The 22649-nt window shown below is 35.4% G+C and overlaps 2 protein-coding genes and 1 non-coding gene across 4 annotated transcripts; 2 read left to right on the top strand and 1 right to left on the bottom strand.

Moving 5' to 3' along the window:
* Positions 1-2697: 2697 nt before the first annotated feature.
* On the top strand, positions 2698-2769 carry TRNAK-UUU. Its single transcript has one exon. It is a non-coding gene; the product is annotated as a tRNA-Lys (tRNA).
* A 759-nt stretch (positions 2770-3528) lies between these two features.
* On the top strand, positions 3529-5398 carry LOC113325403. The gene is made up of 6 exons (XM_026573596.1): positions 3529-3623; positions 3727-4361; positions 4493-4592; positions 4689-4751; positions 4840-4926; positions 5061-5398. The coding sequence occupies exons 1-6, from the start codon at positions 3570-3572 to the stop codon at positions 5190-5192; spliced, it is 1071 nt and encodes a 356-aa protein (XP_026429381.1). The 5' UTR covers positions 3529-3569; the 3' UTR covers positions 5193-5398.
* A 327-nt stretch (positions 5399-5725) lies between these two features.
* On the bottom strand, positions 5726-11343 carry LOC113325402 (AP3-complex subunit beta-A-like). Of its 2 annotated transcripts, XM_026573595.1 has the most exons (12): positions 10883-11343; positions 10578-10654; positions 10084-10333; positions 9579-10008; positions 9382-9482; positions 9054-9227; positions 8570-8696; positions 8373-8482; positions 8054-8254; positions 6973-7961; positions 6281-6547; positions 5726-6131 (listed from the first exon to the last, which is right to left on the bottom strand). In XM_026573595.1, exons 1-12 carry the CDS (start codon positions 11096-11098, stop codon positions 5783-5785), a joined length of 3291 nt encoding a protein of 1096 aa, XP_026429380.1. In that variant the 5' UTR covers positions 11099-11343; the 3' UTR covers positions 5726-5782. The 2 variants fall into 2 exon arrangements, with proteins under 2 accessions (XP_026429380.1, XP_026429379.1); XM_026573594.1 differs by having other exon boundaries at positions 9382-10008.
* Between the last annotated feature and the right edge of the window lie 11306 nt (positions 11344-22649).

Raw genomic sequence — 22649 nt, 5'->3', positions numbered from 1 at the left:
TGATTCACATCCAAATTCAATCACTGCAACCCTTATTCTGACCTTCTAAGAACCCTCATCTATTAAATCTCAAGCTCGATCAAAAACCCCCAAACACCATCCACCGAGACCCCCAGATCTGTTGTTGTCGGAAGAAACGAAAATTGGTTGATATTTAAACTCCAAAACACCACAGATCGAGCTCAACTTCATTTCAAACTCGCACCATCTTCTTTCACTGATTGGCAGTGGTAACCATCTTTGAAATTGCTCAAAATAGATCTCTTTTGATTGTAACAGCATCTAGGAGAAATGAGAAATGAAATTCCTTTACTAAGGATACGGAACAGACTATGCCTTGTACATTTCACAAAGAAATGTGGTGAGGGAGTTGCCACGTTGTCACTCATTGCTTACTCCGTAGTGGAGTTTCACGTGCTTGGTAAGCAAAAGCCACGTTGTCACTCTTCACGGGTTACGGGTTGTACCCGCGGGTTCACGGGCCGGGACGGGTTAACCCGTCTACTCACAAGCCGACATTTTTCCAACCCGAACCCGGCTTGTTTTGAAACAAGCCGAGCCGGGTTCGGGTTTTCACGGGCCGGACACGGATCAAACCGCGGGTTTTGGCTTGTTTGCCAGCTCTAAGTGGCGCCTCAATCGCGTGGTGCTCCTTCTACAGAGATGATGGCCGATCGTCCCCGACTGAGACCACTTCCCAGTAATGATAAGAGAAAAACATTCCCATAGTCTTTACAGGTGAGCATTCTCTTTGTAATGTTTAGCGAAGTATAACGTCTTATGAATTTATCGTTTTGTTGACTTTCAACAACTGTAGAGTAAGCGCGTTGTAAGGTCCCAAAATAACGGTGAATTTGCGGATGTTGGAATAAGTCTCTAGAGTGGTGAGAAGAGAAGCAAAAGCGTCACATGATGTTATCTAACATTGTGGAGCCTCCACCCGTTTCAATGGTTAGTTGCCTTGCCTAATGACTTCTCTTCGACTTGGAGTTCATGAAGTAAATCATATTATTATTCCATTGTAGGGTTTTGCTCCTTCTAGCATAGAGGGTCTTCGATTCTTAATTAAATATAATCGTTAATTAAATACATGTCGAAGTACTCATATTCTATATGTTTTTATTAAATATTTACTATAACTCCATCTTAGTCTCATGTTATGTCGTTACAACACGGGTTATTTCTAGTTCTCTACAAATCCGAATTACATTTCTAAGTCATGTTAATAAACGGTCAACAAAGTCACCATACAAAACTGTTTCAGCAAACCCTAACTGGAGTGCCACAATCGAAACAACATTTCGAATCACCAACTTCTGAACAAGTCTCAATTCTACAAGTTAGGTATTATTCAAGTCAAGGCCACAATATTCATGTCGAAATTATTTTGGACGTTCAGTATTTTAACACAAGGTTTTTTTCTTTTATTTTCTTTCTTCTTCTCGAAAGAGAGGTATTTTAACACAGCTCAAGATGGGTGTAAGCTCTACCTAGGGTTTCATTCACATGAAACCTTATATGACCATATGATTAGAAATGTTCAAGACTCTCACTGATGGTCATGATCAGCTTTACATCTCATATCTAAGTATCACGACGTTCGTCTATAAAATCAAGCTCAAGACTTCAATTGGATGGGTATAACTTAGTAGCCCAAATTCTTTTTTATCAGTACTCAAAAACACAAGGAAAACCAATCGACTGTGCCAAGTTGTTTGATAAACTTTGTTAAGCTTAATCTACAATGAATAAAAAATGTCTCACGGTTGGGATCCGTTGACATGGTTATATTGACATAATCTTCACATTTTATTGCCATTTTTTCCTACAGGGCCCAACCGGTAATGAATTTGAATCAAAAATTTTGGTGACATGTTCCTTATATAAAACTTTACATTCCCACCAGAAATGATAGTGTTCTAAAATATGAAACTTCATCGTCCACAAATTTTAATTTCAACCGTTAATCTTTAACGGCTGATATTTAAAATTGTCGATGGTGGTTTTATACATCTCGGAATGCTCTCATTTTTGGTTGGGATGTAGAGACTTATAAGAAGAAAATGTCACCAAAAAATTAGCTTCAAATTCAGTGTCGCTTGGTCTCAGTAGAAAAAATACGCTAAAATATAAAGATTATGTCAATATAACCATGTCAACGGATCTCAAATCATTTGGTATTTTATCAATTGTTCAGAAATAGATAACAAATGGCCAGCCACTGCAGCCCCAAGAGGGCAACATTATCCCCGACCAACATCAATGTATGAAATATTATCAGGGTCTATGACTTTTTGAAGGAACTAATATGTTTGCATTTTAGACAGCTAAACAAACAGAAAATCGTCTCTTCTTGCACATATACTTCAGTGAAGTACTAAAGTCCATATGCTTTCGAGTAAAAACCGGAAAATGCTTAAACATGATTTGAACTGTATACGTGAGCTATAATAATACAACCGATAGACATCCAAATGAAACCACGGGACAGGATATCTAAAGATAACATTTGTAATGATAACTTTAAGTATTTGATCCATATGTGTGAACTTAGGAATAATGCACCAAGCTTGTGTTAGATTGTTAAGAGTCCAAGTTTAGCTGTTTCTTTTCAGCACACATGCTGAGGTCGGAACGAGCTGAAAGAGAGTTTCTTCCGTCTAATAATCATTACGGTTACCCCAGTTACCATCACTTGCCGACTTAGCTCAGTGGTAGAGCGCGTGACTTTTAATCCCGTGGTCAAGGGTTCGATCCCCTTAGTCGGTGGCCATTTTTTACTTCTTTTGCTCATTTTAAATCACTCACGAGTTCATGTCTCGCGTCCATTTTTTTTCTTTAACTGATGTCTGTCGTCATCCATATGGAAAATTGAGAACAAAAGAGTCCAAAAAGAAAATCATAAAGCTCTCAATATAATCAGTGAATTAAAGACTTCATACTCCTCCATTACAGCTCTCTGTCATCCCAACGGTTGTTTGTAGATAGTTCATTTCACGGGTCCAATTCATAAAAAAAGAAAATCAGATCAGATGAAAAATACAAGTGAGCTTCATGTGATACAACACGTACCACTAGACCAACTAAATTTCCTGAAAAACCTTCAACTCATTCTTCACCGCCACTCATGACTTCATATTAATTCCTTTCTTCCTGCAAGTGTAGAATAATAATGACAACACCCAAAAATAATAGTAAACTACACCTCTCAACAAAATATAGCCAATTTTGTGGACTTACTTCACTACCACTACTCTCAACTAAGATCTTTCTCTTATATTTAACAAGGGAGGAGAGACGATAAATACAAGAGTTATGAAATTCGAAGACTTCTTGATGCAGAAGAGCGACGCACGACAGAAAATTCTATATCTCGAGGGCGAGGTGAGAAATCGATCTTTTTTGTAAATGTCAATGATTCTTTTATTCATACATTTTCAGAAAAGATCTTTTATTCATAAAATTTACGCGATAAAATACGTGAATCTTTTAGTATCATTCTGTAGATAGCAGAACTGGAAGAAGAATTAGAGAGGCAACAAAAAGTTAACAAGATTTTGCAATGTGCAATGCATCAACCAGCTAATCCTCGTCCACGCCTTTCACGGCTTCTCCCAGTTCAGGTAAGGAGATTTGAGTAAACTCACCAGGACGTTCACATAAAAGCTACTCCTATATTTTTACATTCGAAATATATGGTATTCCTTATTTTGAATGCAGACACAGATTCTTCTAGCAGAAATAGCAATGGTGGAAGAAGAGATAAGTTGCTTAGAGAGAAAAGTTGACGAGTTAAGCTTATGTATGCATCAAGAGAAGAAACAAATCCAAGAATGGAAATTAAATCAAAAGCATAGGTACCGTAAATGCAACCAAGGGAGACAAAATGGACTAGTCGATTTCAAAAGTCGAAAAAAGCCGAGAGAGAGAAGAGCTTCACTTGGTTCTGCTTCAGATATCAAGTCTTTATCGTCACCAAGAAGTTCTTTGTGTAATGAGGTAAACAATGAGAAGCCTAACCGGATCTCTGAAGAACTGATCAAATGCTTGATAAGAATCTTCCTTAGAATGAACCGTCCATTTACTGAGGAGCCCGACTGCCAAGAATCAGCTATTTTACCGAAGCGTGTTGTCTCCTGCATGAGTACTAAAGGACTTGTATCTAAGACCTCGTTCAGCTGTAAACCACCCATGTTTCCTCTCGACGATAGGAGATCAATGCTTGATCCTTATGGTGTATTGCCTGATTTTGATCGCACTTCCAGAGATGTTGGTCCATATAAGACCTTCATCCAAATCACGCGAACCTCGTTCAGTATGAACCATGTCTCAGAGTGCTATCAAGAAATAACAAATTTAAGGTACTAAATAGGGAGTAGATCTAGTATGTATAGTACTGCATTTATATGTCGAAAATGTGTATTTGGATGTTATCTTTTTATTTTTTGATCGAAATTTGGATTTAATATCTGTGTGTTTTGCTTCTGATCAGGGTTTTGGTTCATAAACTTTCTACTGTGGACTTAAGTTTCTTGACGGATAAGCAGAAGTTAGCGTTCTGGATCAATATATATAACGCCTGTATAATGCATGTACTGTAAGACAACCTTTTCATGTCAATTATACAATGGAAAGACATCCAAACTAGAAGCTTACCTGAACAGGTTTTTTTTCCCTTCATATTCCAGGCATTTCTCCAACATGGGCTACCTTCAACGGCAGCAGACAAATTTCTATCTCTAATGAACAAGGTCAGACTTTAGAACTAAAGCAGTAATGGGTGTGTACATGTCAAAGTTCTTGGAGTTTAATGGCTAAATCATTTGAATTGTAATACAGGCTGCATTGAATGTGGGTGGGATAGTTTTAAATGCTCTTGCCATAGAGCATTTTATTCTGAGGCATCCTACTGAATCCCATCATAATGTAAGTAGATATCAATAAATTTAGTTTAACCTAATCATGAAATAAACTAGACTGGTAACCAAAATACAAACATGCAAAGAGTGCAACTGTTATCCCTTTAATGATCATCTAATATGCATACATTAATTGTCAAGGGTGATACAAATGAAAACGAGGCGAGGCTGCGTCAAACATATGGTCTTAGGTATCCCGAACCTGATGTCACATTCGCCCTTTGTCGAGGCAGTTGGTCTTCACCAGCAGTAAGTGAAACAAATCTCTACTGATGTCAATAGTATGCAATCATCTCTCTGCAGCTGGTTTAGCATTTGACGTGTACAATTATCTATCTGCAGCTGAGAATTTATACAGAAGATGTAGTGAATGAACTAGGAAGAGCAAAAACAGAGTATTTGCAAGCTTCTATCGGAGTTACAAGCAGAAAAAGAATTATTGTGCCCAAGCTTCTTCACTGGTACATGCAAGATTTTGCAGATGACATGGAATCTTTATTAGAGTGGATATACAGTCAGTTAACACAATCGGGACCATTGAAGCGATTAATAATGGAATGTCTAAACAGGGAGACTAAAAACCAAACCATAACACTAGTCAAAATTCATCCTTACAAATCTGAATTTCGATACCTGTTAACACTGTAAGCCACATGTTCAAAGTTTCAAGAAGTTGTGCTGTCATTTCTTCGTCCCCAGAAATCTTCACTCTTCAGTTTTTTACTTTAAGTTTTTGTGCTGGTAGAGTGTGTGAAGAAGAGCTGAATTCTAGGTAACATGTAATAATGCCATTCTTGAGGGGAAAATGAACAAAAGAAGTACTCATACATAAACGCGAAATCACATCCAAATACAGAGATAACTCAACTCAGAAATGCAACAACCCTGTTCAACAAATTCAAGCCAAATATGGTTTCTTCACAGTTGACCTTGACAGAAACACTCAACTGTTCTGAGCATTTACCTTCAACAGTAACGGTAATTAGGCATGGAATCGAGTTACTCAAGATCTCACAGCTGAATCTCAAGGACAAGCCTGATGCATCATCGAGTTTGGCAGAAACTGGCATATCTACTGATACAAGAAAGAAACTTGCATTGCTCAAAACTTGCGAAGCTAGGCTCCGGCAAACTAGAAGAAGATTGTCCTCCGTTACTGTGCTATGTTCTTTGTCACTGCTCAGCGCTATGATATGGTCCTTGAAGATGCATCTGTTGGAATACAGAGCAAGTCAGGGATAATTCAACGTCCACAAAATAGAAGCAAAAAACCGATGGGGAAAATAGATGAATCTCCTATCTCACAACAAAATGTTAATTTAGGAAGTATTAAAGGAAAAACAGTAAAAAATAATGCTCACTTTCTAGAGTACTCAAACATTCCTGGGAGCTGAGACTCCTTCAAGTGGAAGGCCTCTATATTCATTTGCAGTGGTTTTACGAAGTATCCGATGTCAGGCCGTAACTTAACAGGCAGCCTTTTACCACTGCAGCATATGGCCAAACTGAGAGGTAAAAGATGATGATGGAAGTGAACTTGAAAGATCCTTTTCATCGTCTGACCAGGTTGTATCGAGACGATGTCATCCCCAGCTACTAAAGTGGGTACTTCTGAGGAGGTTGAGGAGCTGCAGGGTCGCCCAAAAGCTAGTGGCTCAATATAAATATCCAAGATAGTGGAGAACTAAATTTTAAAAAGGAGCATGTCTATAAATGGCACAACAAAAATCTATTACACATTCAACGTGTCAAATAAATAACTAAAATAATCATAATCTGCAGATATTGAGCTACTAGTTTTAACTAAGTCATGAGATTCAAATATCCGACTTCCTTGGTAACAATTATATTCGAACAGTCAAACATCAGGAGGAGGTTTATTGTTTTTAGCTCTTGCTCATACTTTATAAAATCATGGTCATTCAAAAATTCTTGGACTGCCTTCTACAATAGATATCCGCCAAAAGAAACATGAATGGCTAAGCATCAAAATGAGAAGAAATATAAAAAAAACAAGGAACTACTTAATCTACTCGGTATAAATAAAAAATACCTCTCATATGTTTCCAAAGTTGTAGATTCCGAATTCCGAGTAGAATCTTCATCTGCCAAATTTATAGCTTCTAAGGGTTCTGTGGAGCAATTTTGGAAGGAAACCTCTATGCAAACAAGGGTAGGAGATATGCTTGAAGTCTCTGAAGAAAATGAATAATCCACTTTAAGGCCATTTCCATTAGAAGGATGTAAGAGACTATAACTTCTGGGTTTAACTCTAGCACCAATATCTCGTATGGAAAGCCTTGCTAAAGATGGTTGTACAGAAGATAGTTTAGATGAGCTGAGTTCAGAGGAACGAGGCTGATCATCCAACCAAGATTCTAGGGCTCCCTTCGACATTAATCCCCCCAAGTCATCAGAGAATTGTGCCAAATTAGTTTTCTCAGCAGTACTAACATCTAATAGCTGAATCAGCGGATCGTCTTCATCAATTTGACTTGCAGAGCCAGTTCCTTCACTCTCATCTGATCTGGTGACGGTATCTCGAGAGCTATAATCAGAGCCACTTTCTTCATTCAAAGATCCAGAGAATGTGTCCTGCTCATTTGTGTCAAAAGAGTGATCATTGGCAGTTTGCGGTCCACGGGTTTTATCACTCTGACCATTCATCTCCAGCTGACCAAGTTCATCAGATGGTAGACTACATGGCTTTGGAAGAGGCTCATACCCTGGAGCTGCATGAAGCACTATCTGTGAAAGAGAACCAGGGAGGAAAACACGATAGTTATTTGGTGCAGGTGATACAGGTTTTTTATTGCCCCCAAATATGCTCTTCACAAGCATATGCTGTATGTCTGTAACTTTTGGTGTATACATCATCCCCTCCTCCAAGCTTTCAGAAGTTATGTAGCAAAATAAAAGATTCTCTAATATATGAGCTCGATCACGGATATCATAGTCTGGGTCACATTTGGCAAGCTGAAGAACATAACTTAAGACCCTTCTGTATATTGCGGTATCTTCACCTTCTCCATACAACACAACCTGGGAAAGGAGCATGTGAAATGAAGAAGTACTTTAAATGAACAATCATGAGACCCTTTTACTACCGCACAGTGAAAGAAAGTAAATAATACCTTGAGGGCAGTATTCAGGATCTGGTTCTTCGTCTCTGCTGCTTCAGTGGTAAAGCACCTAGCAAGGTATTGAAGTATAGTCGCTAACATCCTTGGGATTATCAGCCCCACAGAATTGTACTCTCCAACCATCCACACAATCATAGCTCGGGCCACGGGCACCTTGATCGAATCCAAACTACGTGCCAGCTGTATTATTGCCTTTAAAGGAAAAATTTGTAATAGGTGATTAGAATCAGTAACGTGCACTAGAAAATACTAATCAAAAATAGGAACTACAGGTCCATTACGAAACATGTAATTATAGTTAAGAACTTACCTTCTCATGACATACAGGATCTTGCTTTATAATTGCTTTTATGGACATAATTGCTTGAGCCAAAACATTTGCTTCGCCGTCCATTGAACTCGCATCAAAAGTCAAGGATTCTGCAATTGAGGGCACAAATCAGAAGAATATAAAGAAATGTATTTCTGTAAGTAAACTGCAACAGAAAAGAGGAACTGTTTGCATACCTTGTCTAGTCAAAGCCAAAAGTCCTTCCAGGCAAGTATTAGCTACAGTTGGAAGTCTTTGCGCACATAAGCCAATTGCAGCAATGGTGTCAACAACAAATCTTCTATCTGTATCTCTGATGTAATCCTAGCAACCCACTAAAAAATAGTTATCAGTTGGTATACACAGAGACGAATTCCATGCAAATGGGTTGTGTCTAATACTGTAAGGGGGGAAATAACATCTATGCTATTATTAATGATGGAAACAATTTGCTAGAGATCAACTGAGATAAGTAATGAAGATAATCTGTGCTTAACATATTTATTCTGTATAAAGATAACAAATAAAAACACTTATGTTATTCGTAATGATGAAACAAAGGGCTAGAGAGGCTAGAGAATAACTGAGATAAGTAATGAAGATACCCACTGCTTAACATATTTATACTGTATAAAAATAATGGATATGAAATAAGACCAGAAACTGTTTCTGAGTAAATACCTGGAACTCTTGGAAAATAAACGGAATTGACGCATCTGTTGCAATTATGGAGAGTATGCCAAGCTTTAAAGCTTTGATCTGATATGAATCAGACAAACAAACAAAGAAATCTTCAAAATGAGACGTGAAAAGGGAAGGCATTGCCTTGGCAAAAACTTGAATGTTGCATAGAACCTGCACCAGGATAGTGAGACATAATCAGATTTATAGATAGTCTAGATGCTATGAACTTATCAGCAATTGACAGTAAAATACATATATAGAAAATGAAGATAGAGAGGAAACAACATTCACGTCCAAGAACCAACATTAAAACCAATATACTTACCACATACTTCGAGGCATCAGAAGATCGAAGAAGAAATAAAAGTGGCTTGACAATTCTCCGGACATCTCCCTTGGGCGACATAATCCAGTGAACACCAGCAGCTGCAAGTACAACTGCACTGTTATGACTCCACATCAATGGTGATGTGCATTGCAGCAAAAGCTTTACATCATCACAGTCTTTGTTGGACGTATAACCTGCATTGTCAACTCCTGAGGTATCCCTACCGATATAACTTGACCGTGATACATATTCATCTGGTCCTTCTATATAACATCTTGCCAACAAACTAGTCAAAACAAACTCCTTGTTCCCATCTCCCCTTTCTGCTTCATCAATATTAGATATAGGAACAGCTTCATCCTTCTTTTCAGAATCACAAATGTGATTGTCATGGGAACAGAACAGAATGGACTCTTTCACAAGTCCATGCCTCGCTACTACATAGCGAAGAAGAATACCAATTAAGACTATCTGACCCCACTCTTCCACATCAGGAAGAGTCTGGCACAGCTTTTTGAAATTTTTGCCTATCACTGATAGATTATTAGGACAAACTATGTTGAACGCAGCCGCTGCTGCTCCAACTACTCCAGGGGAATGATCACATAGCAAAATACCAACAATCTGCAAAACATATCTTTCATTTTCTAGTGCTGAAATGGTAACGGTAATGGAAGGTATATATTTCGAGGAACTGACCTCTACGAGAGACGATGTGTTCTCCTCTTGGTGCAAATCATTCAATTTGGGAAGAGCATTAGCTGCACATTTCCTAACATAGACCGACGGATCTCTCGCACACTTACTGACAGCAACAAGAACAAGAGGAGCTATTGCATGTAACCGGATTCCTGCCATTGCACGAAGTGCCCATGCACGAACCAATGGATTTGTATCTGACAAATCCTTCTGGAAACAGTTGATAGATAACAACGCTTCATTTGGACGCCTAAAAAAACAGTAATCAATACATAGGCATACTCTAGAAGTATAGTGCAAACTTCGAAGTGTTAAAAATCATGTTAACATAGGCATACTCTAATACAGCAGCCAGTAGCTGCATGATTACAATTCAGTTTACATGTATTTCATTGCAAAAACAAAGCTCATAGTTTCAATGAAAATAAAGCACTCTTTTTAATATATTGACATAACGTACTAAAATGCAAAACAAATTACTAATTAGAGATTACTTTTCGGCATAATGAAGCAGATACAAGTAAACGAGCTTCTTTACTTCCAAAGACTGAGATGCTACATTCTTAACAACCTGCATTTCATTAAATAACAATATCAGCCCCTCGGAAAAATTATGTACAGATCCAACAATTTTATCCAAACTCTGAAGTTCTGTAATTATTTTGTGTCCTAAATTTTAATTTCTTATACATCATTCCCTATCAACAACTACTGATTCCAATTTACAATGATATTGAGGATTATAATCTAACAAAACAGAGTTAAAAAAAATCACAGAAAAAAGAAAGAGCATTCAAACCTGGGGGAAGAAATTGGAGACATCAACACCTTGGGCGATGAGAGCAAGTAATCTTTTTAAAGCTTCAAATTTCTCTGAATCAAATCGACTATCAAGAAGGGGAATTATATTAACATCATCAGGGTCATCATAGAGATGAGCATCTGTACCGATTCTAAACATCACAGACGAAGCTTTACTTAGTGTCTCCGATGTGGATCCAAATTGAGGAAACATTTTTTTGTAATTTTTTAGGGCTTTTTTCTAGGGTTTCATTTCTGATCTATTAATATTATACATCTGTAGATCTATGTTTATCTATAATCTGATATATCCAATCAATTCACGTTGATCGATGAAAATATTCTGCAATGGTGAAATCCACTGCGTCGTTACGTTTCACTGAACTACTTAAAATATTTGAAGAACATTCAGAGTAGCCGGCTTGAATTGGGTTGTATCGTACGGTAAAATACGGTTTAGTCCAAGTCCAACTAGTTCCTCTCATTATAGATGGAAGGGTTCGAGACCGAAAGTGATAGAGCCACCGAGAGTTTTGTCCCGGGAAATCGGTGTTCTGTCACAAATTTTGCGGGCCCTAGCATTCAGGGAGTCTAACAGGGCCACTTATTTGTGGTGGGACCCATAAAAATGTGAGAGGGCACCGATTTACCCGGACAAATGGTTCGGTGGGTCTCGTGTTTCCAGGTTCGGGACCATATTTTGATAGTGTTGTCACACCTTTACTGCATATTGATGGAGAAATACAAACTTTCATAATACTGAAAAAGTATACACATAATTTTATTTTTGTAGGCTGTTTTAAAATGATTATAGTCTTTGGGACATCTCGCATTGCAGTATTTTCTTTAGTCAAGGTTCCACCATAGGTTTTCAATGAGGAAAATGCACACCTTCTTTTTACCAAGTATTTAGACTTATTCCTTATATATTTCTTATGAAGCTGGTGATTTAGGACCATATTAGAGGCACATCCCAGACTATGGCAACCTTTAATGAGCTTGTCCAAATCACTTAGTTAGGTTTTGGTTAATTCAAATCCCTTTACCCTCGGGAAAAAAAATCATATCCATTTAATTAGGTACAAAATATTCTTTCATAATCATATTCATATTCAATTAGGTATAAATTAGTCTTTTACTTATGTGTAGGGCTGCACAAAACCGACTCAACCCACCAACCCAACCCACATCCGCCTGAAATTATCCGCATCCGACCCAACTCATCTAGGAACGGGTCGATTATGGATCACAGCATCAAAACCCATCGTATGGTGGGTTGATTGTGGGTGACAACTTCCCTCACCCGACCCAACCCACCCACCCACCTAAATATTTCTAATTTAATGCTAACCCTTAAATTACCTATCCTAGATGAACCACAACCGTTGAAGTAATGATATATAATGTTTAAACCTAATCATCGCTAACTTCTGTTCGCTGAAGTTAGCGTCATAGCTTTGTCATTTTGCATGCAGTTTGCAACTTTGCACCAACTTCTTACTTCTCTGGATTTTAATTGTCTACCCTTGACTTGGAGTCAGCTTTTTAATAAAAGCTATTACATCCAATTTGTAAGAATCTTCGTTATTTGTATACATGTATGTTTAACAGTAAGACGGTAAGTCTGTAACTATAATGTAATGTTCATTGTATTTTATGGTGGGTAACCCACCACCCACCCGATTCAACCCACCGTAATATGGATCGGGTGAAAACCGACCCATTGTAATGTTGGGTTGGTTGTGGGTGACAACTTTTGTTACCCACCATCAGTGGGTTGGTTGGTGGGTGAGGCCAAAACCGACCCAAACCGACCCATATGCAGCCCTACTTATGTGAAGCTAGTGTGTTAATTCTTATTTATTTATGTGGATAATTCCAAATTCCAAAAACGGAAACAAAATTTAGGTTTCCTCGAATCTCTTCCCCTCTATCTATCCCTACTGCACTTCTGTTTCCGCCATCATCCTCTCTCCTGCATCGGAGAAAGTTGTCTTCTTCTTTTTCAATTTAGGAGAGCCTTTCTAAATTTATTTTTTCGTTGGAGTTTATTTTCCTCGCATTTTTAAGGGAGACCTCGGAAGAATTAGGGGCGACTTTTTTATTCTCAACTCATAGACAAGGTTATGGGATGTCCTAATGATTTGAAAAATACCTAAATGCCCTTAAATAACCGGTAGTTAATATAGTGGTATTAGCAACCGATTATTAGTTTGTTTAAGAATGGGCTATTGCAATAATCGGTAGATAAACAACATAACATAACTACCGATTGTTAAAGTATAAAACTCGAATTTGATTTTTTTTGTAAAATTGAATTTGGGACTACCATTAGTAATTGATAGTTTGGTGAACTTCATAAACTGCCGATTCCTCTGAGCCAAAATCCAAATTTTTGCCAACTTAATAATCGGAAGTTTGGTGAACTTAATACTCAACCAATTATTGTAGTGCCAAATTTTGAAAAAAAAAATAGAGATTTTGGAAAAATGCAAATTTGGGGTAACTTCATAATCGGAAGTTAGGTTAACATCGATTATTATAGTTCCAAAATTCGAAAAATTAGAGATTTTGGTAAAATCAAAATTTGGAGCAACTTCATAATCGGAATTTAGTTGAACATAATAACCTACCGATTATTGTAGTTCCAAAATTCGAAAAATTAGAGATTTTGGCAAAATCCAAATTTGGGCCAACTTAATTATTGGAAGCTATTAATTACTTACTTCGTCTGATTATTTAGTCAGTCATCTAAAAATAGAGTCGTTGGGACTCTAATCTATATAAGGATGGTATCCTCTTACCCTATACGCAACACAAATACATTTAAACTCTCTCCAACATCAAAGAAATCATCTTCAAGATAATGGCCCAACCATTTATTAATCCTAAAGAGTTCATGGTTAAAAAGATTTATCTCTATGTAGGCGCTATGTTCAATTCTATCCGAAATGAGGTGAAGAACTTAGGCAACGAGGTGCAACGAGTATGAGTTATTTGGGGATAATTCACGGAATTTTTTGTGTCGACACCGGTAACCCAAATAACCGTCATGTAGGTGATCTTTTCTGCCGAGTTGGTTCCATAAACGAACATGTCGAAAAATTTGTCCATTTAACTTATTTTGTGAATCAATATCGATTGAGAGGTGAAACCAATGACGAGTTTATAGCGCGACTTCTCGGGTAATGGTGGAGATGGAAAGGATCAAACTACTGTTACGAAGCTCATTTCAGAATCCTTAAGGTGATGGACATATTTAATCCATTTAGGGCTCGTCCAAGACGTCCACGACGTTAATCACAGGACTTCGTAATAGAATTGTGGAAGTACAATCAGTAGTAAAAATTATGATATATCTATTGATTATTAACTTTTTATTGTTTCAATCTAAATAATTCTATCTGTTTAGCTCTCTTTGTACGGGAGAGACCCTTGTGATATTCAAAAAATTCATAACAATCGGACATCTGTTTTATTATCTAATAACCGATTACACATAATCAGACGCATTGTTTAGTACTTAACTTCCGACTGTGATCTTTGCATTACCGTTACATAAAGTTGAAATGACCTTGACATTGCAAATCGGCATAAACGGCTATTTTTTTTCAAAATAAACTAGTTGTGCCTCGAATAACATACTTAATTGGTAACTAATACATATTCTTATCTACCGATTATTGATGTTCAATGAAACTCTATTGAAAAAAATGCAAGTAATCGGAAGTATAACAAAACAAACCTCACAAGCATAAGCATTTAACATACATCTTGAAGAAAAGAAAAGAATAGTCATGAGTATAACAAATCGTTTGCATAGTGGTGGGAAGTATCAGGCCTCCAATAAAATCCATCACCACTACAATGTCCTACGTACGACAACAACAAGTTAGGAGATAATAATCGGAAGCACGAGATAGAAATTTTCTACCGATTGAGACACAATCGGCTGTAAAATATGAATATAGACTACCGATTATATAGTTGGAAAAGTCTACGGCTTCTGTATAAAAAAATTGAATAATCAGAGGCATTATTTATTGCCAAACACCCGATTACAACCAAATAGGTAGATAAATGTACACACAGTACAGCCGATTATAGGTTGTCAAATTCGAAAATTTTAAGTGATTTTTTTTTTGGGACGACAACAATAATCGGTTGATAAATTCATTTATCAACTACCGTTTATGAAATCTGAAGAATTACAAAATTTTCAATTTTGGAGGAAGTTGATTTTGGGGCGACGACCATAATCTGAGGTTTGAAAATTTTACTAATCTACCGATTGTAAAAGATGAAAAAAACAATTATTATAAGTTTGGTAAAATTCGTATTTGGGGCAACTTTGACAATCGGTAGTAAAGTAAACTACCAATTATGAAAAATTAAAACTACCAACTTGGGGTTTTTCATAATTGGTAGTATTATATGTCCGCGAAACTACCGATTGTAGATATTTGATGTCTCAGTAACTTATAATCGATAGATATGGTACTCCATTATCTACCAATTCTGGGTAGTTCATGGCATTCAATGCATGCAAAAATCGAATTTTCTCGTTTAAAAACGCATACAAATGCACACAACATGAGTTTTAGAGTTTCTTAACACAAAAGATGTATGTTTGATCCATTATTAACTTTGATCTCGTGTGATTCTTCGTTTACTTCCATGAAATCGTCGTCTAGGGCTTCCTATCCACAAAAGTTTTGATCATTCAACAAATACCCCAAATCGTCTTCTCTAAACGGTAGTCAACCTTCAACGTTAAGTTATTCACCTTCTTCTTCGTACCCATCCATGATTGTTGTTGATTTAAGAAAAATAGTTTTCTCCCACTTCTTCTTTTTCTTCTTCTTTTTCTCTCTCCCACTAAAACTAAAATTAAATAACCAAACAATTTCCTAAAACTAACTATATAAACTTTAACTACCGATTATAACATTTTTTACCGAATATATACACATTCCTAACCGATTATGTAATTTACCACCGATTATGGTTTTCGTAACACAAAAAGAAAAGGAAGACTAAATTTAACTTCCGATTGTAGTATTATCTACCGATTATTGAGGGTATATTTGCTATTTCGAAAAGGCAGAGATAAGGGATGACTTCATTTTAGGTTTGAGTGACCTGTTTTTGTCTTATTAGTCGTTCCTAATTCTTTCGGGGTCGCCTCTAAAAATGCAAGGTTTATTTTTCTATCCAGTCCCAATCATATCCAAGCTTTAATCATGAAAGTGAAAAAAATTAAATCACTTTTTGTTTCTACTTAATAGAAGTTATTTTCTTGATCATCTTCTATTGAAAAACAATAAAATGTAATGGATTCTTTTTTGAATGAGTAATGATTTATATTTATCAGATGTCAACAAGTGATAGGAATTCATACATCATCAAAACAAAATAGTAGAAAATATATTTAATGAGAGCCCTTAATACATAAGATTTAAAAGACATTAAAATTGTTGAATACATATTCAAATAGGAATCATATGTTTTATGAGGGATAGTTTTTGGAATACTTTCCAACCATTTGGATAACTTCTTCAAATCTTAATGCTTCCATAGAAAGGAGTAATAAGCAGTTAAGCACATAACATTGCAATCACCATTAGAACCGGTAGTCATGGATCTTGTTTTAAGTTGTATAGATCTACGCTACGCTGGAGGAAATCGTCGTCAACGATATACATGAATAAGCTAGCAACATACCATTAAGGCTATCATGTTCTTCATAATGACAATACGCAGCCATTAGAATAGGTTTTACCAGTTTTCCACCCATACTTTTTCTATTTACCACCTTTATCGCAATTTCTAAAGTGGTTTTACTTTTAATTCTACCTTTTGCAATTTACCACCTATAAAAAGTCAAATTAAATTTGACTAATTATCAACACTTTTATTTTCCTTTTTCTTCTTAATTATCTCATGTTCAACAATTCTCTCTGTTGAAAAACAATTGATAATCTAAGTTAGAAAAAAATGTCAATCCCTAAGATATGATTTAGCTAGAATTTTTACTTCAATTTGCACTGCAAACAATATCCATTTCCGACAGTGATTGGGATATGAGGTACAGTTTGATAATTCAAGAGTTTGGACATATTCGATCTGAGTAAACAATCATGAATATGTATTTTGGGGTTTTGATATGGCTTGAACATACCAACTTTCTTTGTATACATTTTTTTTATATACAACCTACAAATTGGAATCAAAAATCAAAGAAATGATGAATGAAGTCGGTGGAAATGGAGTAAAAGGTGGTGGAGATTAGAAGTGGAAGTTTGATTGGTGACTAGTTTTTTTTTTTATTTGTTGTTTTGTTGGGTGGTTTTATTAGTGGATATAAACTATAAATCAAGAAGTATTATTTAGAATATATGAAAAAATATATGAGTGTCAAATAAGATAAGTGGGGGGTGGCAATTAATATGGGTGGCAAATAGGAAAAACATGGGTGACAAATAGGTGAAATATATACAAAACCTGAATCTAAAATCCGTGCAAAGCAAGGATAAGTTTTGTTAGAACCATAAAAAAAATAACTAATTCCCAAAATTTACCTTAATTAATATCAGAGTAAATCAAGGCAACACACAATTATCTAATAAAGAGTTGATGTAGAATTGAAGTTTTTATAAAGAAAATGGAGAAGAAAAGAGGTAGTTTCATTTTATTAAAATATTGTTTGTTTTTAGTGTGATGGATTCAGTTCCTTATTCTTGTGTTGACTGTTGATTTGAAATGGAATTCGATGGATTCTTAGAAAGGGAAACAATGAATATATAATTATCCTCTTATCATGTCAAGTTACCTGAAATATGGCAAAGAGGCGGTTAAACACTAAAAAAATGGAGGGGTATTTTGATATACAGTTGTAGGACGGTTAGAAAAATGTCTCTTTCCTTTATTTTAATTAGATTTAGATTTAGGTTAGATATGTAAATTATAAAAATAACTTTTATGATTTACAATTTAGTTCAAATATTTACAGTTGAGTCTCAAGTAATTTTTATGATATCAATAATTTTAAATAATATACTACCTCTGTTTCTAAAAAATAGGCAGGTTTGTGTGCAAATTTACACACAAACAAGCATATTATTTAGAAACGGATTGAGTAAAAATAAGGGAACAAATCCCCTCAATTAAGTTTTTAACTTAACTTTTTACTTAATTTTATGGTCGTCGATGCGAATACATCTAGCCGTCCATTATCTAAGCCGTAGTATGTGGGTAAAGCTCGGCTCAAGCCGAGACGATACTTGATTTTCTTACCGTATATGCAATGGTATCTCTCAAAATCTTTTCGTTTCTTTATTGCCATGGATAAACTATGAGAAGAAAATCTTAACATAAACCATGATCGAATTAAACAAAATTAAGATTCTTAGAACAGAAGTCAAGAGGCTTGATACTGCAAGTTGTTTTGGTAAAAAAAAAGGAATTATAATCAACGTTGTTTACATCCAGAATATAAGCTTATAGGGATTTACAGATACATAAGTTCAGATTCATTTTGGATTTTCATCTTTTATTTGTGAGGTCTGCAATTTCATATTAAATTTGCTTCACACAAACGAATCCATTTTGTCAGTTATATGTAATGGATGATAACCTATGAAATCAATTAATTGAGTGATTAAAAAAACTAAGCACGAGGAATATCAATCATGTAGTGGTTGCTGCAAGTCCTCGACATGCAGAAGGATGAGTTTTATTAGCTCTATCATCTAGGTTAAGTCAATCCCTTGATACAACACTTAATCTATGTAGCTTATGTACCATCAAAACTGTATGTTTTTCTTTCATGACATACACTATCTATGAATTCCATGTTTCAAAACGATATAGGGGAAGACGAAGAACAGTAAATATTTGTTATGATTGTAGTTATATATGGTATGTGATCAATTATCGGCTTGGCTTGAGCCGAGATATGCCCACAACTTTAATATATGAGGGCTTAGATACCAGACGGTTGGATGTGAAAAAATCAATGACCAGACAATTAAGTTAAAAACTTAAGTCAGAGGATCTGCTCCCTAAAAAATGATTGAAAGACAATTTATCTTTGGAATTGTTCGTCTAAAATTCGCAAATTTTATATATTTGGAAAGCTCTTCCGAGATTTACAAAAAAAAAATATACCCATATGACTATATAACTTTTATTTTTTTTAAATTTTAATTTTCACTTCATCGTTATCTCATGTGTACAGAAAAATACCAATTTTGTTACTTGACCAGCTAGTTAACATCTATTTGACAACAGATGCTACGACGGTCATATGACAGGGAGAGTGAATTTCCCCTTATCATCCACGTATTCAAAAGACCAACAAAATACAAACTAAAATATAATTACTTTCTGTAGATAAATCTAATGGTTGAAATGAACTATCCAAAAATTAGAGTTCTAAGTTAAGTAATCGTCTCTCTAATTCTTATCCGAAGAAAAACAAGGGTTCTAAAGGCCTAGATTATTTCGACATTCAGGCTAACACTTTGGTGCCAAGTCGGATAATGGTCTTTCTCTGAAAATGTGAACAAATAATTTTGCTATCAACATAATTTAAAGTTCGTTAAATACGTTAAATTATGTTTTAATTAATGAAATTATGAGGGTACCGAGTACACCACAATCTTTTCGATATCAACCAATAAGTTTGATATTTTGTCTGATCTAATATAGATAGAGACTGTCAGGAAGATGACAAGAACAAGGTATACACTTGGTACATAGTATAAGTCTGGAACCAAACCTCTATAGGGATCAACCCAAGTGTTTGGATTAAGGTATAATGTATTTAGTTTTAATTATAACTAAAACGATAATTATAATCGCGAAAAGTAAAAATAAGACATAACAAATATTTTGTTAACGAGGAAACTACAAATGCAGAAAACCCCCGGGACCTAATCCATTTTTGAACACTCTCGGAATTAAGCCGTTATACAAATATTACTACCAACTCCATATAGTTGAGACCAAGTAAACTACCTCTAGTTTTCTCAGGATCCCGTGCTTATAACCAATCTGGAAAACGCACGTGAATCCTAAGATAAAGTCTACTATCTCAAGTTACATCAGTCCCAGTGAAGACTTCAAGCAGTCAACTCCTTCGGATCGTCTTCCGAAGCAGTAAAGGACTAATTTGTTCCTTAACCACTATTTAATCTCAAAATGAAATAAGATATTATATGTTAAGTTCAACAAAGGCTCTTCTATTTAATTTAATAAACTCTTTTGTTGGGTAAGATCTACCAACATCTATATTATCAACATAACCAGATCTAGGTATACAAACTATCAGATTTAGATACTTAGAATACCATCAAATCATAGTTTATCGATCTACTACGACTAGTCAATCGATTGTTTATCAAAGATAAACAAGACGTAGTCGGATCCAAGCCGATCAAGTTTGTGCACGAAGTTAAATCACAAAGATACGAAATCAATAAGAAATCTTCAATGTCTTCTTATGTACCTGCATAACCAAACTTAATTCCAACTTATGATGGATCACACAAAGAACAAAGTCTGTTAATAATGGATGATTACAAGTCATCCACAGATCTAAAAACAGATCCGAAATCTTTAATCCCTTTATCTAGTTCGAGTGACCTTATATCATAAGAGAAGGCTCTCAAAAATAATCAAACTAGGTGGATCAAGGTCAACAAATGTTAGCCAATCAAATCAATAACCAAAACTAAAATAACAATGCAAATTCTAGTTTCCCACCAACAGTACTATCTCGACGCTTTTTGATCCCACAAAAGTCTTTAAACTAGCGGACGTAAGAGATTTCGCCTAATTAGGTTACTCTCATCTCCAAGATATTATTACAAGTAATGCTATTAGTCGGCTACAGCAGTGACTACAAAATGAAGTGCCTGCCTCAGTATAAGTTTGTAAAAAGAACAAACTTCACTATTTATGGACCAAGGTAGTTTGGACACCAAGGAATTTCCATAAACGAAAATATTCTCAAGATATGCAATAAACGCCTATTTTCGGTTTTATCTAATTCCAACCAATATCGAACTGTCATACCGAAATCCCTCTTGGATTACAACTCAATATTAGCTAGTATACAAGATACTTAATTAATATATATTCCAGAGATATGTTTTACTTGTTGGAAAAATAAAACATATACATTCAAAAGTATTAAAGAAGATTCTCAAACATTTCGGTTTTAGGATCTCACCTTGAGTATGAAGGAATATCTTTGAACAATAAAAGATAAGATTTATACACATGTTTAAATTATCCACAATGTCGACATTTTGAATTTTCCTATTTTGCAAACCCAACTTCCAAAATTACACAAACCCTAACGTGTACGTGAGTTCGGAAATAGGACTAGAGATCCCCAATAGGTAGGGGTCGGTTATGCTAGATATCCCCAATAGGGATCGGTATCGCTAGAGATCCCCAAAACATATGGATCGGTCCTGCTATAGATCCCTAATAGGAATCGGAACACCAATCTATTAATTTATTTCAACGAAGAAACAAGTTCATCAGTCTACTTCCTTAAACTCATGCAATCAAACATAGTTTTCTAGGCATGAAATCAATCTTAAGTTCATTACACAATCTAGTAACAATTTACAAAGATCATGTCTATGTCGCAATTACGAAGTTCAAAAGATAAGCGTTATACTTTGTAATTCATTATACCACAGTTGTAAAACAACTTGTATATTCTTTCTTGACACTTTGATCATAATAAGATAATCAAGTCTCTAATACTAGAGTTTCATATATATATAACTTCGCACGTTATGTTTCAATCTAAACGACTTGAAAGTAATGTATGTAGAAATGGAAACAAGTCAAGTATTGTATTACTAACCTCAAGTAAAAGGATGTTGTCTTCGTTAATGTTGATATGTCTTCAGAATCTTCAGTTCTTTAGAGTAATACTTATATGTCTCAGCATTTCTAATATATGTCATTGACATTAGGGTTTCTGAAGTAGAAGCTTTCAATGTTCCATATATTTCATGATTAAGCTGAAAGACTCATAATTTATCTATGGTGTCTGGTCCAGATTAATATTCAGAACAAATATGATGTTGATCACATCATATCTGAATCAATTAAATACTCATAGACATATTGCATACTAGCGTAGAGCGAATAATTAATTCTAGTCGCAGTATTCGTCGGTTGAACTCCTAGAAGAAATACACTAATTAAACACTAATATTCACTTACTAGGGATCCATGGCTTTTCTCAGCTGATTTCCATGGAGTAGTAATGAATATTTACCTTTCGGGAATATGAGGAACCCCGAGTAAGACCCGAGTAAAAGGCACATGTGTATTTAGTAATAATGCTCAAAGAAGCATCCAAAAACATGGCAAAATAAGGATATGGAAGTTCGATCAAAGAAGGAAAAAGAAGATAAATAAAAATAATGAAACCGCCAGACCGTTGGTTTTAGCCGGCTTCCCTTCTTTTTCCTTTGTTTTATTTTTATTATTATTATATTAATGTTATTTAGGATTTCCACTTTCAAGGATTTCCTTTTCTGATCAAAACTCCTAAAGCTTCCAAATATTGCTCCATGGACCATATGATTAGCAAAGCAAGTGGTCCCGCAACCATCATGTCTTTTTACCATCAGAAATATTAAAATAATATTGTTTTAATATTTTTAATGGTTGGTGTTTCAACCAAAATTAAGAGTTTCAGTTAAAATCAAATTCTTCATAAAATGATGAAA

This window comes from Papaver somniferum, chromosome 11, assembly GCF_003573695.1.
Source record: "Papaver somniferum cultivar HN1 chromosome 11, ASM357369v1, whole genome shotgun sequence".
Taxonomy (NCBI): domain Eukaryota; kingdom Viridiplantae; phylum Streptophyta; class Magnoliopsida; order Ranunculales; family Papaveraceae; genus Papaver; species Papaver somniferum.
This window is presented reverse-complemented; position numbering and strand designations above follow the sequence as displayed.

Bases quoted from the DNA above. Each gene is read 5' to 3' on its own strand.
- LOC113325403 (XM_026573596.1), top strand. From the start codon at position 3,570: ATGCATCAACCAGCTAATCCTCGTCCACGCCTTTCACGGCTTCTCCCA. The intron at 3,624-3,726 runs GTAAGGAGATTT...ATGCAGACACAG, and splicing joins CACGGCTTCTCCCAGTTCAG to ATTCTTCTAGCAGAAATAGC. The intron at 4,362-4,492 runs GTACTAAATAGG...GCTTCTGATCAG, and splicing joins CAAGAAATAACAAATTTAAG to GGTTTTGGTTCATAAACTTT.
- LOC113325402 (XM_026573594.1), bottom strand. From the start codon at position 11,098: ATGTTTCCTCAATTTGGATCCACATCGGAGACACTAAGTAAAGCTTCG. The intron at 8,255-8,372 runs GTAAGTTCTTAA...TTTCCTTTAAAG, and splicing joins ATCCTGTATGTCATGAGAAG to GCAATAATACAGCTGGCACG. The intron at 6,132-6,280 runs GTGAGCATTATT...GTATTCCAACAG, and splicing joins ATGTTTGAGTACTCTAGAAA to ATGCATCTTCAAGGACCATA.